At 39.2% G+C, this 19,397-nt stretch overlaps 1 protein-coding gene across 4 annotated transcripts in view; it reads left to right on the top strand.

Moving 5' to 3' along the window:
- Positions 1-19,397, top strand: part of kntc1 (kinetochore associated 1) — a 110,763-nt gene that overhangs the window by 65,949 nt on the left and 25,417 nt on the right. For all 4 annotated transcript variants that reach the window (XM_078421676.1, XM_078421675.1, XM_078421677.1 and 1 more), the window contains exons 44-52: positions 678-882; positions 2,688-2,777; positions 3,182-3,353; positions 5,336-5,394; positions 7,291-7,507; positions 7,962-8,035; positions 11,024-11,234; positions 15,080-15,189; positions 18,408-18,463. In XM_078421676.1, coding sequence (XP_078277802.1) covers positions 678-882; positions 2,688-2,777; positions 3,182-3,353; positions 5,336-5,394; positions 7,291-7,507; positions 7,962-8,035; positions 11,024-11,234; positions 15,080-15,189; positions 18,408-18,463 — 1,194 coding nt within the window. The remainder of the gene's footprint in view (positions 1-677; positions 883-2,687; positions 2,778-3,181; positions 3,354-5,335; positions 5,395-7,290; positions 7,508-7,961; positions 8,036-11,023; positions 11,235-15,079; positions 15,190-18,407; positions 18,464-19,397) is intronic.

Here is a 19,397-nt window from a genome sequence, read left to right on the forward strand (position 1 = left end):
TAGAGGCAGGAAACATGTTCCCAATGTTGGGGGAGTCCAGAACCAGGGGCCACAGTTTAAGAATAAGGGGTAGGCCATTTAGAACAGAGATGAGGAAAAACTTTTTTAGTCAGAGAGTTGTGAATCTGTGGAATTCTCTGCCTCAGAGGGCAGTGGAGGCCAATTCTCTGAATACATTCAAGAGAGAGCTAGATAGCGCTCTTAAGGATAGCGGAGTCAGGGGGTATGGGGAGAAAGCAGGAACGGGGTACTGATTGAGAATGATCAGCCATGATCACATTGAATGGCGGTGCTGGCTCGATGGGCCGAATGGCCTACTCCTGCACCTATTGTCTATTGTCTATTGTCTAAAATATAACAATGATTTGAACCCCAGGCCAATGGTGAGTAGGGTGAGCCTAAAATTGTTGCGCTATTGTGTACCGTTTTGGCTGTATTTCGGGTACACACAAACAGACAAGATGAGAGTTTGAGTAATATAGATAGATAGTGCTACTAGTTTGAGTATACGGGAATCAAATGGTGTTTTCGAAACATTCAATAAACGTTTTGCTGACATGTGTATTTGGTCTTGGCACTGGGTTAATATCTTGAGTATTGAAAACAATTAGCAGAATTAATTGGTTACTTAAATTGAAATCTAATTAATTGCTGATTGTCTAATGTTTTTCTTTCAGAGCTTTTGGGCTGAACAGCGATGTTGCACTGCAGTTGTATATAGAGACATTACTTCTACGTGGTACAAATGGTCATCTTGGTGAAGGGGAGCCATGTGATGTCAAACAGTCTCAAGCTAAACTTTTGGAAAAAGCTATAGAAGTCCTGCCTTTACTGAACAATAATACTGACCTGGTTATTAGTTTGAGTGGAGCTTTGCACAAGGTAATCCTTTGTTAAATCGGGAATTCACGATGCAGCTCTACAGGACTTCGGTTAGGCTGTATTTGGAGTATTGCGTGCAGTTTTGGTTGCCCCATTGCAGAGAAGATGTGGAGGCATTGCAGAGGAGGTGTGACAGAATGCTGCGTGAAATTGACGGTTTCAGCTACAGGGAGAGGTTGGATAGATTTGGAGTGTTTTCTCTGGAACATCAGAGGTTGAGGAGAGACTTGATGGAAGTATAAATGATTATGAGAGGCACAGGTAAGATGGACGGTCGAAACCCTTTTCCCAGGATGGAAATCTCCTACACTAGAGAGCATAGCTATAAGGTGAGCGGGGGAAAGTATAATGGAGATGTACAAGGCAAGTTTTTTTTTTTTTACACAGAGACCAGTAGTGGCCGGGAACGCATTGCCTGGGGTGTTGGTGGAGGCAGATACGAAAGTGTTATTTAGGAGGTTTTTCGATAGGCACACGGAAGTTCAGGGAATAGAGGGATATTAATAATGAACAGGGAGATGAGATCAGTTTAACTTGGCAACGTGTTCGGCACGAAGATGGGCCTTGGGTCCCATTCCAGTGCTGCACTGGTCTACAATTTGTGTAAATCAGTCTGGTTTACCAGAGTAGGAATATAATAAGAAACCTGAGTCACTGGGACCTTTACACTCCATCGGTATAGTGGTCCAAAATAAATGTGCAAGAGGTCAGAGGCCTCTGATAGATACTGCTTTTCAAAGAAGTATGGTTATGAGTTTGGGTCCCACTACTCACTGTGTGAAAGGTTCTTGGATGATAAGCCCCACTTTGTCTGTACCTTCATGGTCCTCATGGCAGCCTTTGTCTCTGCCACGTCCTGACCATTTTCATGCTAGGTTGTAAGGGTTGAGAGTGAATAAATAACCATCGGAAATCAGTTTTGGGTGTAGGTTGGCCTTAGTCCGAAGTGTGGGTGGCATGTAGAGTAAGCAGTGAGACCCCTGGCAAAGAGTGAATTTTGAGTTTTGGCTCTGTAAATCACTGGTTGTTCTGTAAGGAAACAAGGACAGCTATTTTTCAGACTAAAGCGATTAAAATCACATTGATAACAAAATCTGAGCATTTCATACTAATGAGTGCTTATGGCTCGGAGGAGGCCATTCAGCCAATCAGGTGCATGCTAGCTTTCTTCCACAGTTAACATTATTTTGGGGGATTTTACACGGAATTAGATTTCTAGTCCGATTGGAACGTAACATTGAATTCCCTACCGTGACTGAAAGACATAGAAATATTATAGATGAAGTTTTGCTTTATTCTGAGGCCATTCTTAACTGATTCTTAACTTAACACTTGTTTTTCAAGTGTTGTTTCTCAGTCAATTGTGTTTTGCTGAGCCTGCTTTCCTTCCGGTTCCTTTTCCTCCATTTGGAACAACTTGCTAACGGTTAAAACAAATGAAGTCAAATCAAGACAGAGTGCTTTAGTAATTCTGTGAGTCAGGCAGCATCTCTGGAGAACATGGATAGGTGACGTTTCAGGTCAGCGTCCATCAGACCATTATCAGTATGAAGAAGAATCCTGATCTGAAATGTCACCTATCCATGTTTTCCTGAGATGCTGCCTGACCCACTGAGTTACTAAAGCACTTTGAGTCTTTTTTTATAAACCAGCATATGCAATTTCTTGTGTCTAAAGTCAAATCATTATGTTTGTAAACCTGTGGTGATGGTGTATTTCATAACTCTTATCCTGCAGTATGAAATGTTTATTACATAATTTGTGGAATATTAAAGTGTGATTTTTTTTTCCCCTTTAATTTTAAGATGGATCCATATAACTATGAAGTCATTGAAAGTGCCTTAAAAGTTATAAAATTGTCTAAAGAAACAACCATAAATTATAACTTGGATCAGGTAGGAACAAATAGGTCTCATGGGGGGAAAAGTAGGTGGTGGTTTCATTGATAATGGATAAATAACAGTAGCTGCTCAATGCTCAGAGAATATGACATTTTGGGGGGAAAAGAATGAAGGTATTTTGAAAACTTTTAATGAGAGGACAAAATTTTTGGGAAAGTGAAATGAATGTAGGTAGTTGCTGATAATTTGAGCAAAATAAATTGCTTTTTACTTTTACAATATTCTTTTGTTAATTGTGAGGAGAATTTGGAAAAATAAAGTCATTTCTGGGGTTTTGAGTAACTATTATTTTGAAAAATATCTTCGGCTCAGGAAGACTGAATTGTTCTAGATAATGTGACAACAAAGTGCAAACTGATCATAAGTTTCATTTATTAAATAACATCTTGTTTTAATAGGCCTTGAGTCTCTTGCAACATCTGTACTCGTACAAACGGATTTCCCCACCTGGGGATTTTGAACATAATTTTCTCCAAAAGCACGCAATTGATCTTTCACCAATGGCTCAGAGTAGACTTCCCTTCCACCTGCTCTTCTTTGAAAACACCCACGGGTTTTGGAATGTGATATGTAAGTACTTGTACCCAGGTTAAGCATAATAAATGGGATGCAGAAGTAACACGTTTTAATCAAAATATGTAATGTTATCTTAAGGATTGCCAATGCAAATTTGCAGGTAAAGAAAGAATTTGTTTTTTTCCAAAGAACAAAATCGGGTGAATAAATGAGCTGAGTGAGGTGATTGAAAGTTTGCTATTGGCTGTCAATAAGAGTTTTATTTTAAGTAAACAAAGGATTTTCCAATGTAGATATGTAAGTATTAAGGGTTTCTTAAACAAAATATTTTGCACTTTAGATGTGTATGGCAGGTCCCATTTTGGATTAGTTTAATTAGAAGGTCAAAAAAAGGGTAATTGTCTAATTCACTACATTCAGAAGGATCCTGGCTGCCTTCTCAGAGAATGGCTGCAGTTTGGTGGTGCCATGAAATTTTGCCAATTTATTGCAGCATTCCTCTTCAATAAACTAAGCCAAATGTTGGTTGGTTAAAATAATATGAGAGGTTGAGTGAAGTGTTAATCACGCCGAAACTAGATATGATAAACATGTCTAATTAAGCAGATGGGCAAGTGTACAGGGTGATGTTTATGTAGCACTTTTTAAGTTTAATAGATTATCGTGCCATCACACAACTGTTTGCCAAAAGTGAGTAAATTTTAGTGCCACGTCATTGGTCTCTGCAAGATCCTTTAAAGTGCATATGTCATGCAGCATGTCACAGCTCAGGACATGTTCCATAGTCTGGAGGCCCCGTCTGCATTCGCAGTCTGCCGCATCTTCAGTTCATCCCTACTTCAGCTTGTTCGATTTGTTTAATATATTAATTTAACATAAGCATACTTTAGTTACATATTACACTACTTTTAAATTAAAAGTGCCCATATATATAGTGAAATACAAATAGGAAATACTTGACTGGATTTCCATTGTTATCTATTTAGAGGCAGCATGTAACTGAGGGTTATGGAAAAACTGCCTCAGAAGAGATGTCTGGTAGATCAGTCGCGATCATATTGAATGACAGAACAAACTTGATGGGCCGAGTGGCATATTCTCTTTTGGCTCCTATTTTCTTTTGGTTGGTGATCACAGTTTAAATTAATGTGTTGTGCAAAGTGCACCAACAATGCCTGCTGTAAAACCTGGTGGATGTGAAGTGTATTTGAAACCTTCCTGCAGATTCTGGAGTTACCAGTGGACTTGTTGCTTGTCATTACACACTACAGTGCACAAGCAGCAAGGCTAATTCCACTATGGAGTGTGGATGTGTGGAAGTTCCCTTTTGGAACCACTGCCCACAATGGTCTAGCTCAGCATAACTTCCTTACCCCTCCGTTCTTGCCTCTGTTTACAAACCAAGGATTCAGAAACCCTTTTGTCTCACCTTCCTAAAATGCATTTGTTTATCCTGCCACTTTCAAACATTAAACTGTTTGTACACAAGGGCAGAGTGGTAGAGTTGTTGCCTTGCAGCGCCGGAGACCCGGGTTTGATCCTGACTACAGGTGCTGTCTATACGGAGTTTGTACATTCTCCTTGTAACCGCATTGGTTTTCTCCAAGAACTTCGGTTTCCTCCCACACTCCAAAGACCTACAGGTATGTAGGTAAATTGGCTTGGTATAAATGTAATTTGCCCCTAGTGTGTATAGGATAGTGCTAATGTGCGGTGTGTGTGGACTCAGTGGGCCAAAGGGCCTTTTTCTATACTCTATGTGTAATCTAAACTAAACTAAACTAAACTAAACATTAGATATCTGAAACCTTTGGGACCCTGTGAAAATGTAACTTACTTCTTCATTCCAAATTTGGAAATTGATGGTTTGATCCTATTCCCGAGACTAAGTGAGACTTATGTTTTATGTGCACTACATGTACACATTCTGTTTTGTCGATCAATATCAGGTATTTTTAGGTAGTTTTGTTAAGTTTAAATATTCATAATTCTTTGAACTTGTGAGATTGAAAACCAGAGTTTTGATCTACTTGCAGCTGCGGAGCTAAGTGAGGAGAATTTTGCCACATTGCTGTTAATATCTAAGTTGATGAAGGTAAGTTGCATACATACAGATGTACACCAGTTGTTTCAGAAATGATTACTAAGTAAGATTATAACAGATAGAACTGATAGTCGATCATATTGCTATTCCATCCTGCTTTGTTGTTCAATAACATCTAGACTGATCTTAGACCTCGACTATTGAGCTATTACCTGTCTGCACCCTTGTATCTTGATTTCCTCTATCGTAAAGCGCTTCAACGCTCAATAAACCCAACAGCTGAATAAGCATAGCCCTCTGGGATAGAATTTAAAAGTTTTATAGCCCTCTAAATGAAGAAATGTCTCCTCATTCCTTCCTGAGACCATGTCAGTGCCTCTCAGGCCAAGTATTTCTCAATCTTCTAAACTCTATGGAGTATAGATCCACTGTACGTCATCTTGTGTCATTAAAAAAAACCTCTCTCATCTTAGAAATCAGTGTAGTGAAGTTTTAACTAAACATCAGCCTCTAATTAAAACGCCATTGATTTATCCGAGACGCAAGAGACTGCAGATGCAGGAATCTAGAGCAAAAAGCAAATGGCTGTAAGCTTTCAGCAGGTCAGGGTTTGACACAATGAGTTCCCCCAGCAATGTGTTTTTTGCCCATGGAATAGTCCAGGTATGCAGAGTTGGTCAGCAACTGCATGATATCCCTACCCTTAAATGTCATTGCAGGTATTAATAGAAAATGGCAGGAATTTCTCATGTGATGCTTCCAGCAAATAATGACTTGTAAATTTATTATTTCCCTTATTGTCTCAATTTATAAAGACTGATGTGCAGGTTTTGCAACACTGTCAGTCAGCTTTTCATGGGATGCTATAATGAAGTGTATTATTGAGCCCAGATACAATCAAATATTTAATGATCTAGCTTTCTATTCGCTCGCAGACGTTGCCTCTGTTCTCTCCAGATGGTGGAAATATAAAATAAAAACAGGAAATTCTGGAAACTAAATCAAACAGATTAGGCAGCATCTTTGGAATAAAACATTTCTGGTTGTTCCAGCCTTTTTTTTTTGTTCAATTCAGATTAAATTATAATGCGTGCCTTAAATTAGTGTACTTTATATAACGCACACTGCATGTGAAAAATGTACTAAATTCATTCCAGGCAGAAATTCAACTGATGGGTGCAATGTGGTTTGGTCACTGAGGTGAGAGCTTGCCCCATTGTGGATTGACTGCATTAATTGCTATCTTTTAACAGTGACAATATTTCAAAGGTACTCCATGGGTTGAAAAATGTTTGATATACCCTGAAGGTGTAAAAAACTCCACAAATCAAGTATTTTCTGTGTTAGCCTTCCTAGCTTGCTGCACTCCACCCCTTTGGCTTTGTCCCCTTGCAATATCCCTCCTTTTCCCTTGTTCTCCAGTCCTCCTTTTTCCTGTTCTCCCTCTCCCCAAGCAGATTGCGGGTCTCTGGCTGATATGTATTCTGTTTTTCTTCATCCCAGATTAGCAAATTCTAATGTAATCGAATGTTTAATCATTCTAATCTGTATTAACCATTCCTACTCTCAGCTACTCGGTGACAATCCATTCTGAATTTGTCTTTTAAATCTGTCTATAACATGAAGATTTCTTGCTCTTTTGCTATTTCTATTCAGCAGATAGAAAATAGTTGAATGTTGTGAACATTTAGATGTACGCTTTTGTCTAAAGGATCCAAAGTGCTGGAGTACTCAGTGGGTTGGGCAGTATCTGTGGAGGGGATGGACAGGCAGCCTTTCCAATCGGTACCCTTCTTCAGACTCTTAACCCTGACCTGAGACATTGTCTGTCCATTCCTTCCACAGATGTTGCCGGACACGCTAAGTTTCTCCAGCCATGTTTTGTTTTGTAAACCATTATCTGCAGTTCTTTGTGTCTCCAATTAATACAACTTATTTTTTCTTCAGGTTTCTTTGGATACACTCTATATGAAGGCTGTCGACCATGTGCTTGCAAAAGCTCTGAAACCTAAACTACTTAAGCTGGCAAAAGAGGGAAATGTTTCATCGATTACAAAGGAAATATCTGAGACAGTAAACAATATACAATCATACCTCTTGGCAATTACAAATCCAGAATGGGCTACTGCCAGTTCCCATGGTGTTGCCCAGGAACTTCCAACCGGTAAATTGTAAAACCTGTCTCGTGCAATAGATATGCAGTATGAAATTAACTTTGCACATTTATACTTTTGGTTTCATTCCATCGCAACTAACAAGACTGGCTGGGATCTATTCTCAAGCACTATGCTTTTTCTTTTGTATCAGAAGGTTGTTTTGGCAAAAAACTATTTAAAATACTGCCTTTGGCAGAGAGGTAAAGGGCACTCCAGAAGCTGCCTCTCATTCCTGTTCTTTCCATTTTATCCTCTTCCCCAAGGCAGCGTGTCATTTGGGGGTCGGGGGGTGTGAAGGGGAGAATGTGCTTCGTGTTTTATTTTTAAGGAAAGACTGGACAACTGGTTAAGATGTTTATTTAGAATTTGATTGCTCGCCAAACTTGCTTGATTTAACGACCTCAAACAGTTTCCAGCTCAGAATTGTATCTTGGTTAAAATCTGCATGCACTGTTCTTCCAGGACCTCATAAAATCCAAGCCTTAAAATTTTGTCTACAAATGTCTGAAAACTGGTTAAAAGCTACAGCACCAACGGTATGTATAAATAAAATGTCTAATTCTAATCTGTCACATATATAACTCATAAATGAATACTCCTGTACAGGAAGTAGCCATTTGACCCACTGAGTTGATTTGCAAGATGTCCCAAGGTGTATCATGGGTGGAAACCTTTGAACGACAGAGTAATTGTGGTTGTGGGAATTGAGCAATTAAATGGAATTGTGATGTGTTGAATGGCACAGTGGGCTTGAGGTTGTGTGCAGCTTATAACAGCTGATATTTCTTTGGTCTCTTACTCATGATCCTTTGACATATTTTTAGTTGTAAAAGTTAAGGTATGTGGTATGTCCCATAATTTGAAGTGTTTTAGATTTAACCAAATTTCATTGTTTTTTTTTTCTAATGGTTCAGCAGTTCTGTACACATTCCACGCAACTCTCATAGGTTTGCATTGTTATTTCTGCCAAACAGTCACTTGGCAAGATTAACTATGATTAGAAAGGTGCCATTCTAAAATAAATATTGGCCTTGGACCACACTTCTGTGTCAATAATGAAGTGAAACGAAATTAAAATTCTGTTTTAATTTAGATTTTTGTTTGCTATTAACATTTTAAGCATTTTTTTCCAATATTCTAATCTTGCATGGATGTTCATTCCATGTATATTCTACAATGTACTCCCCACAATGCTTTTATGGTTGACCTCTGCAAATGCATGTTCCTGAAGAGCACAATCATGACTTATTCTGAATGCATTTGTTTTTGTGTATTTCTAACCAAATTCAATTTTCTGAATCTTAGTTTGGAGAGATAACAATGCAGATTAGAAATAACATTATTCACATTTTTTTATTGCAAACCAGAATGTTGCCTGGTTTAGGGGGCATTAGCTACAGGGAGAGGTTGGACAGACTTGAATTGTTTTCTCTGGAACTCCAGAGGCTGTGAGGAGACCTGATCGAAATATATAAAAATATGAGAGGCGTAGATAGGGTAGACAGTCAGAATCTATTCCCCAGGATGGAAAAATCAAATACTAGAGGGCATAGCGCACTTAGGTGATTTTTTTGGCGACTGCCGGCGACTGTCAAAGTCTTAGCAGATTGCCGAAATTTTCTTTTACCCGCGGCAATGACCACGACAATGACGAGTCAGGTCGAGATTACACCGTCTTCGGAAACATCATGAAAATTCCCACGCTATCAATGCTTCTCCGATATCCTGATTTTCGCAGAAATTACGGACAAGTTGGTAACTACTTGAGAGTTTTGAACTATAACACCTTGTATGGGTTACTTAAAAATCAAGCTTCCCTGTAACAAGGCGTAAACTGGATTTACTTCCAGTTTACTAATAGCTGTATTAAAAAAATAATTTTAAAAAGTGGTTAAGTGGATTTTTGTGAAAAGTGTGTGGGCATTGTTTGAAAATGTAAGGGAGATGCATATCTGGTTTCTGGGTTGCATATCTGGGTTTGGGGTCCACTTTAAATGTAATGGCTGATGGCCATAAACATCGCGAAAATTCCCACGCTGTCAATGCTTCTCCGGCGTCCTAATTTTCGCTAAAATCACTGACAAGTCGGTAAGTACTTGAGAGTTTTTAAATAAAACATCTTGCCCAGGTTACTTGAAAACCAAGCTTCACTGTAACAAGGAATAAAATGGATTTGCTTCCAGTTTACTAATAGCTATATTAAAAAAAAGTGGTTAAGTGGATTTTTGAGAAAAGTGTGTAGGCATTCTTTGAAAATGTAAGGGAGATGCATATCTGGTTTCTGGGTTTCATATCTGGATTTGGAGCCCACTTTAAATGTAAGGCTGATGGCCATAAACATCGCGAAAATTCCCACGCTTACCTGACCGTCAAACTGTCGCCTCCAATCTACCTGTCAAATGTCCTAACGGTAAATAAATTGGTTAAACACAAGCATTTTATGGTATTTTGAAATGAATTTACTTATTTTAATTTTATGTGCTTCTAAATGCATCTAAGAGAACCTATCAAACCTGGGGACAGCAGGCGACAGCGCCCGCAATAAGCAACGATACCTGCCGACAAGCCAGCTGTCGCTGAGAAATTTCAAACCGGATGATTTCTGAGCGATGCGCTGAGATCCCCTACGATTTTTGGAAGACTCCTCACGATCATGCCCGCGGCACCCCGGCGAACTGTCGGCGACAGCCTAGTCCCCGGCAGTCGCCTTAAAATCGCCTAGGTGGGACAGGCCCTTTAAGGTGTGAGGGACAAAGTTTAAAGGAGATGTACAGGACAACCTTTTTTTAATACAGAGGGTTGTGAGTACCTGGAATGCATTGTCAGGGTTGGTGATTGGGACAATAATTGCATTTAAGAGGCTTTTGGATAGACACATTGATATGCAGGGAATGGAGGGGTTATGCTCAGATAGATAAGAGATAGTCTCTTCTATCATGTTTGGCACAGATATTGTGGGCAAAAGGGCTGTAGTGTTCTATGTGCAAACACCCTATCTACAGCTGTGTGGAGCTTTCTTTTGCCTGTTAATATACTTAAAAACTAGAAATGGAGTTTGGAACATTGTGAATTCACAATTTCCCTCTATTAATAACTGATTGCAGACCTGTTCTATGTTAACTCTAAGGTGCTCAACTCACCAGCACGATACAAGGTTGAGTTGAAAGCACGTCATAAATAAAGTTATTATATGGAGATCATTTAGTGTTCCCCCAAGGTTATATCCACATTTGGAATGCTGGCTGGATAGGTCGTGTTACATTGTGAAAGCCTTAAATCCAATCTAGGTTTTCTGTGGAAACAACTTTCTGGTGACTATGGAAAATTGTCTTATCAAATATATCACCTTAAAATTGCCTTATCAAGTATATTATTATTTATATGTTTTTAAGATTAAGATTGTGGTTAGTAAATGGAACATTTTGTTTTGCTGCCTGACCCGCTGAGTTACTCCAGCATTTTGTGTCTACACATGATATTTTGGTTTGGTCATTTTAGTAACAGATTTTAAATGCATTTCTCAGGATAAAGCTCATCAGAAAGCAGAGAACACACGAAATCAATTACGAATAGTGTATGAGAATTCAGCCACAGAAAATCTTCTGAGAATCCACAACTTAAACTGCCCTGAGTACTTGAGATTGATTAAACTGCCAGCTAAACTGTTCTGCTTGTTGTATGAGCACAGCAGCATTGAAGATCGATTAAAGCACCCAACTGCCAGAGATTATCCAGGTTGGTTGTGTTCCTTGCAGTTCAGAAAACTATTTGTTTAGTAATGGATAAATAAGTTAAGCTTGTGCCATAAAGCATCCTGTTTAAGCTTTACAATACAAACTGCATTTCATTTTTTATTTAAAGCATATTACAGATCTGTTATAAAGTTACCCTGTATCCTGTCAGTATTTAGAAGTTTCAGCCCCAACAATGTTATTGGGAATGGTCCTGACCCGAAATGTCACCTATCCATGTTCTCCAGGGATGTTGCCTGACCCTCTGAGTTACTCCAGCGCTTTGTATCTTTTTTTTTTGTAAACGCATCTGCAGTTCCTTGTTTCTAAATGTTATTGAAACAACACTTGGCAGACTGCATACGTTTAAGGAAATGGTCTACCACAATCTGCATGCAATAAATATGATGTTGATAACTCAGTGTATATTTTAAGAACAATTTAAAACAGCAATATGCAGTCTATTCTTAACCACATCACTGAGACTGTGCGGATCTGATCCCACTTATCAACTTCTATATTATAGAAAAATAAACATAGAAAATAGGTGCAGGAGTAGGCCATTTGGCCCTTCGAGCCAGCACCGCCATTCCATATGATCATGGCTGATCATCCAAAATCAGTACCCCGTTTCGGCTTTTTCCACATATCCCTAGATTCCCTTAGTCCTAAGAGCTAAATCTAACTCTCTATTAAATACATCCAGTGAATTAGCCTCCACTGCCTTCTGTGGCAGAGAATTCCACAGAGTCACAGCACTCTGGGCCAAAATGTTTTTCCTCATCTCAGTCCTAAATGGCCTATCCCTTATTCTTAAACTGTGACACTTGGTTCTGGACCCCCAACATCGGGAACATTTTTCCTGCATCTAGCCTGTCCAATCCTCTAAGAATGTTTTGTTTCTATAAGATCCCCTCTCATCCTTCTAAATTCCAATGAATACAAGCCCAGTCGACCCATTCTTTCATCCTATGTCAGTCCTGCCATCCCGGGAATTAACCTGGTGAACCAACGCTGCACTCCCTCAATAACAATAATGCTCTTCATCAAATTACAGGCATGTGAAGTTTCCACAGACTTCCGCGTTTTTAAAATCAATTTTCCGCGCTTTTTGCATGGTCTCCGCGTTTTTCACTTTGCCAAATAAATGGAGAAATCGGATTGGAAAAAAGAAAGGATAAAAAACGATTTATAGACTTGTAATGAACACTAGGTTCCACTAGAGGTCGCTAGGGGTTCTGCGAGAAATCCTACCCGCATGCCCTGGAAGTCTCCCCGGAAATGTGGCACCTAGGCTGGGCAAGGCAGCCAAACTCAACCTCATCGGAACGTCCACGGCCGATCGATGGGTTGAATGGGCAACCTGCGGCAGGGGCTCTGGAACTCCAGCCCAGCTGGAGCCAGCAAATCCATCCCCATAGCCGACTTCCTTGGCCTGCTGGATAAACCAGCAAAGCTCTGGAACCAAGAGTGGTGGAACTGTAATGAGTAAATATTAAATTTAAATGCAAGTTTATATAACTAAATTAATTAAGACGGGGTTAAAATATAAAACACAGCAGAAAAGCCAATTACCGCCTTTTTGGGCTGATTATCAATTAATGTGCAAATTTACTTCAATGTTATTAGTGTACAGTGACATATTCACATTATTTTGTAAGGTCTTTTTACTTTGAAATGCACCAAAAGAGGCTTGAAACTGGTAATTTTGTGTGTATATTATTGACCCCCGGTGTACGCCTCGCCCAAGCGCTCGGCTCTTTTCCCCTTATTTTTTTACCTCACTCACATGCCTGAAATTAGGAGACCAAAATTGCCATATTATTCCAGGTGTCCTGTAGAACTGCAGTAGGACCTCCTTGCTCCTAAACTCAAATCCTCTCGCAATGAAGGCCAACATGCCATTGGCTTTCTTCACTGCCTGCTGTACCTGCATGCTTACTTTCAAACTGATGTACAAGCACACCCAGGTCTCGTTGCACCTCTCCTCATAATCTGATACCATTCAGATAATAATCTGCCTTCCTGTTCTTGCCACCAAAGTGGATAACCTCACATTTATCCACATTATACTGCATCTGCCATGCTTCTGCCCATTCACCCAACCTATCCAAGTGTCCCTGCTGCCTCTTAGCATCCTCCTCACAGCTCACACTGCCACCCAGCTTGTGTCATCCGCAAACTTAGAGATGTTACATTTAATTCCCTTGTCTAAATCGTTAATACATATAAACAACTGGGATCCCAGCACCAAGCCTTGCTGCACTAGTCACTGCCTGCCATTCTGAAAAGGACACGTTAATTCCTATTCTTTGCTTCCTGTCTGCCAACCAGTTCTCTATCCATGCCAATACCCTATCCCCAATACCATGTGGTCTAATTTTGCACGCTAATCTCTTGTGTGGGACTTTGTCAAAGGCTTTTGGAAAGCCAGATACACCACATCCACTGGCTCTCCCTTGTCCATTCTACTTGTTCCATCCTCAAAAAATTCCAAAAGATTAGTCAAGCTCTCTGCTTTCACTACTTTAAAAAAAAAAGATGGTTTATCATTTTCTGTTCAGGAGTAACGCTGTCGCTTGGGTGTTGATCTCCCAGAAAATACTCCAACCACTGTCCAAGTTTAGATATTCAAAGCTCTTCTCCCTACCCCAGGTTAAACCCAAACCACCCTTTCTTAATGGCCTGAATACCATGGAGTTGCTTTTGCTCACCTCCGAGACTTGTCTTCTTTCTACCCAATCAGACTCTATCCAGACTCTATCACAAAACATAATTTCTAACGGTGACTAAATTAAAATGATCTGAATCACTTTGGTTGCAGAGGTCAAAAACATGCACACATTTCTTAAGGTAACATCATTTGTCTTATCCTCATTGCCAGTTTATTTCCTTTATCTGTACCAGAGAGCTTTTGGGATTTTCCTTACATTTTTCTAATTTGTTAATGTGGCACTTTTTTACCCACTCTGCGGAAATACTACAATATTCTCCAATGTTAAGTTCCCTCTACAGCGCACACATTTCTCCCACCATCTCACATTACCCTCATCAACTTGCCCTTTCTCCCTCTATCACATGCTCATCTCCCATACTTGAGTACCCTATTCCACTCTTCCCGCTCCCTCTGTTCCCTTCCATCCATATCCCTCCCTCTGCCTTTACATTATGCTCCGCCTCTTCTCTCCTTATCCAAAACCCCTTTGTCTCCTTTGACCAGCAGTTTCTCCACCACTTTGTATTTTGTCCAAGATTCCGGCATTTGCAATTCTCGTGTCTGTCAAAATCCGACATTTAATTCTAACTGGGCACAATCCAAAGGCCCTTTAATGCTTAACACAGGGTCAACACTGTGTTGACAGAAAAAGAAATTGAGGATATGAAAATGCTCCTGAATGTAAATATTTTCAAGGTTTCAAGGTCAGTTTATTGTCACATGTACCAGTTAAGAAACAGTGAAATTTGAGTTACCATACAGCCATACTAAGTAAAAAGCAACAAGACACACAACCACATAAAATAAAAGTTAACATAAACATCCATCACAGTGGATTCCACATTCCTCACTGTGATGGAAGGCAATAAAGTTCCAACTTCTTCCTCTTGTTCTCCCGCGGTCGGGGACGGAGATACGATATGGAAAAAAATCGCTTCTCTGTCGAGGTAAGAGAATGAAAAAATAACAAAAACAGAAGAAAGGACAGATAGGCTTGGCAAGGCAGCCACTGCCGGCGGCGCCACCCAGTTTACTTCATGCTCTTTGATGTCAGAATCCATACACTAATGACCTAATCGCATCAATTCTATTTACACTTGGCATGTTTACTGTGGGATGTGTTTATTTTCCAGATATACATCGAGCCGCAAGTGAACTAGCAGAAATAAACAACAGGGATATAAATAACATTAGATTTGCATTGCTGGAGAAATACTTATGCCCTCCCACGCATCTAGATTTGGTGAGTGTATCAGTGCAAGGATGTCAAAAATCTGTGTACGTTGTGACTCTTTGCACTTTTTTCAGTAAATGAGTGCAAGTAATGTACTTTGTTGTGCTATAAAACCGCAGTTACGGGAGAAAGGTCATGAGCCGGTAACATTAATTCTATTTTTCTTTGCTCAGTATTTGAATGAATGAATGAATAAGTTTATTGGCCATGTATGCATATACAAGGAATGTGCCTTGGTGCTCCGCTCACAAATGACAACACAAACATACAGTTAACAATTAAGAATAAAGAATAAACACATCAAAACAATAAGGATATACCATTACGGTCTAAACATGTGGGTGAAAATAAACCAGAGCAAAAAAGAGACTACAGACTTTGGTTAATGAGTAGAACTATCACTCGTGGAAAAAAGCTGTTTTTTATGTCTGGCTGTGGCTGCTTTGACAGTCCGGAGTCGCCTTCCAGAGGGAAGTGCTTCAAAGAGTTTGTGGCCAGGATGGGAGGGGTCAGAGATGATCTTGCCCGCTCGCTTCCTGGCCCTTGCAGTGTACAGTTTGTCAATGGGGGGAAGGTTGCAGCCAACAACCTTCTCAGCTGTCCGATCATATCATATCATATCATATATATACAGCCGGAAACAGGCCTTTTCGGCCCTCCAAGTCCGTGCCGCCCAGCGATCCCCGTACATTAACCCTATCCTACACCCACTAGGGACAATTTTTACATTTACCCAGCCAATTAACCTACATACCTGTACGTCCATTGCTGCCTCCAGATGTCATGCTTGATGGCTGAGCCAAACCAGACCATGATGGAGAAGGTGAGAACGGACTCAATGATAGCAGTATAGAATTGGACCATCATTGCCTGTGGCAGATTGTGTTTCCTCAGTTGGCGCAGGAAGTACATCCTCTGTTGGGCCTTTTTTACTGTGGAGTCGATGGTGGTCCCCCATTTAAGGTCCCTGGAGATGATGGTTCCAAGGAACTTAAATGACTCCACAGATGTGACTATGGTGTTGTTGATGGTGAGTGGGGGGAGGGGAGGGGGATCTCTTCGAAAGTCTACAATTGGTTCCACTGTCTTGAGAGCATTGAGCTCCAGGTTGCTGCAATGGCACCAGGATGCCAGCTGTGTCACTTCCTATCTGTAGGCAGTTTCCTCCCCATCCTAGATCAGTCCAATCAGGGTTGTGTCATCCGCAAACTTGAGGAGCTTGACAGAGGAGTCTGTGGAGGTGCAGTTGTTGGTATATAGAGAGAGTAAAGGAGAGGGGAGAGTACGAAGCCTTGCGGTTCTCCAATGCTGAGGGTATGCGGGTCCGAGATGTGCTTTCCCAGCCTCACATGCTGCTTCTTGTCTGTCAGGAAGTTGATGATCCACTGACAGAGGGGTTCAGGCACAGTCAGCTGGGAGAGTTTGTAGTGTAGTAGCTCTGGCACAAAATTTTAAGCATTTTCTGTTTTATTTCCAGCATTTTTCTTACTTTTCAAAGGATAATAGATGTAATTAACAAGAATAGTAAAAACTTTTGATTTGCCATATTATAACTTATTATGCTTCACATCTCTGTAAGGTTTGATTAAAAAGAGACTGAATACTAAAAATGGGGAAACCATGATTAAACATGCAATTAGCAATCACGGTCGGAAAAGAAGATAATGATTTGCGTTGAGTTTGCGACACTTGGATTATGACAAATTGTTTTGACCTGAAATCTTGCCATTTGTTCTTGCATTATTGTACATGCTGTGTATTTTTAACTCTCCTGTTCATTCCGTGCCGGGTTTAACATAAGAGCATCTTGCCGTTTTTTAAAGATTTCTTTTTCTGAAATTGAGACTATTTACCATTGATGTTATATTGTGCAGGAGGACTATTGATAATTGGAATTATCAATTCTGTTCTTTATGACAAGCAATGATAACAATCTTATGTATTCAAGAACCATTCAAAGTTTGCTTGATTGGTCCCACTCAAGTCAATTTAATATCATTCCCTTTCGGTTGATTATATTTTACAATATTTCCATTTCTGTTTAAATGTGCCTATGTTTAAGTTCTAACTTATGCTGGATTTGTGTTTTGAAAATTGCTCCCATAGTTTTACAAGACCAACTAATTAGATTGTTTGATTCTTGGCCAACAGTATGAATGCATATGCTTTCTTAAAAAACACACCTTAAAGTATTCTGAGCCCACTTTGTTGGTGCAGACAGGAGGCAGAATTGTCAAATAAATTATGAGCCTTATGTGCAACTTTTAATGCAAGTGAATTTATGCAACATTTCATTAGTTGTGGAAGAGAGGGCTGGTGTTCTCGTGTAGTTATTGATAAGGCTTGATATTTTTAAATTTAATGTTAGCTCCATTTGAAGTGTTTTTATTACTTTTGGGCAAAATTTAGTATTTTTAGTAACGATGAAAAGCACATCGTGTCCCTATAAAATGCAACCAAATTGAAATAAATAGTAATAAGAATAAAAATGACAGACTGGTTCAGACTTTTACTAAATAATTTATTCGAAAATATTTTCCTTTTGTGTAAATCATTTCCATTTGTGTAATTGAGAGCGCCTTTAGCTTTCCACCCCTGTACATAACAACTGCGTCATTGATCAAAGCATCCGACAAACAATGGGATTAGTTCATATGAGCATTATAAAAGCCAGGTGCACCATTCTCAAAGCAGTGAATGGAAATGCAAGTTTGGAATGGTTGATACTTATCGTAAACACATTTTAATACTGTAGCTTGAACAAAACAAAATATCAGGTCGGCCTTTCGGGATTATTTTTGTTTATTCTTTAATGTTCAATTTGAAAAGCAAAATCCTTAGTCACTTGCCCTTTTCTCTTGTTTTGTTGGGATATGGAAATTAATCAGGCTTATTGCTTCAAAATAATTGAGAAATAAGCTTCAAATTATAGCCTTTCTCCAATATAAAATATATTCTCAGTAAGGCAGGAATAAAATTACTTAACTTTGCAAGATGATAGAGGGGTAGCTTCATTCCCCTTCTTCCCCAAAAAATCAGATTTACAAATGGAACATGGTCTGATAAGTGTCTTGAAGACACATTGGAATTGCTCTCTCATTTATACCAATACTTTCTGTTAAAAATATTACATTTGCATGAGTAATGTGGTTGTAATAACTGATATAAATCTAGGTAGTGTAATACATATTTTAAGTTTATGTTAACTAGATTTTTTTAAATTTCAGGATAAAAAGTCACAAGATATATTTAACAATGTGCAAGAAGATGTGGCACTGATGAGGCAAGTTCCTTCTGTTAAAGTTCCTGTAGAGGGAGAGCAATTTACATCCTTTGGCTATCTTTGTTTAAAGCAGAAGGACAAAGAAATACAGAGTTTGGATATAATGCTTCCGTTTTGTTTTCACTTGTTTTCTGTGGTGTTTTTAGAAGAGGGGCTGACTGAATAGCATGCAACAAAATAGCTTTTCACTGTGCCTTGGTGTATGTGACAATAATAAACTAAGCCAAACTTAGCTCTTTTCAAATTACCTTGTGCATAGTTCCTTCTTTACAGGAAGGCTCTTGTGAAGGGTCTGTGCCTGGTAACGTTACTGGGGCTAGCTTTATTTTGTTAGTAATTGACTTTTCCTTTGAAATAGCAAAACACAAAGTGCTGGAGTAACTAAACGGGTCAGGCAGCATCTGTGGAGGGAATGGATTGATGATGCTTAGAGTTAGGACACTTCCTCAGACTTCAGTGGGTTAAGCGCATAAGAGATGCCAGTGTCTCTTGTAATGCTGTACATGGTTGTCATTTGTTTAATAGTTGTAAACTATTTAAAGTTTTGTGCACTGACATTCCTGTCATCATGAGTCGTGCACACAAAATATTAAAATGGATTTTCTTCTAAATTCAAACATGAATGAAAAGAAAAAAGAATAATGCATATGTATAGACTCTATTACAAATGCTCAAAATGTTTACCACATAAATAAACTGACTATATTGAGATTATATGATAATCGATATTGCCGTGTTATTCATTTATTAACTATGCAAAAATGTATTTGGATACATCCAAATTCCTTATCAACAACACTTGATCAATGGCTAACGTAATGAACAACGGTGCAAATATATTTCAAGCCCCATTCGACTGCAATATCTTGCATTTGCATTACCTTTTCAACTAAATTCAATGATTTATTTTCCGCAATTAGACATGTATTTGAAA

The sequence above is a fragment of the Rhinoraja longicauda genome, chromosome 25 (genome assembly GCF_053455715.1).
Source record: "Rhinoraja longicauda isolate Sanriku21f chromosome 25, sRhiLon1.1, whole genome shotgun sequence".
Lineage (NCBI taxonomy): Eukaryota > Metazoa > Chordata > Chondrichthyes > Rajiformes > Arhynchobatidae > Rhinoraja > Rhinoraja longicauda.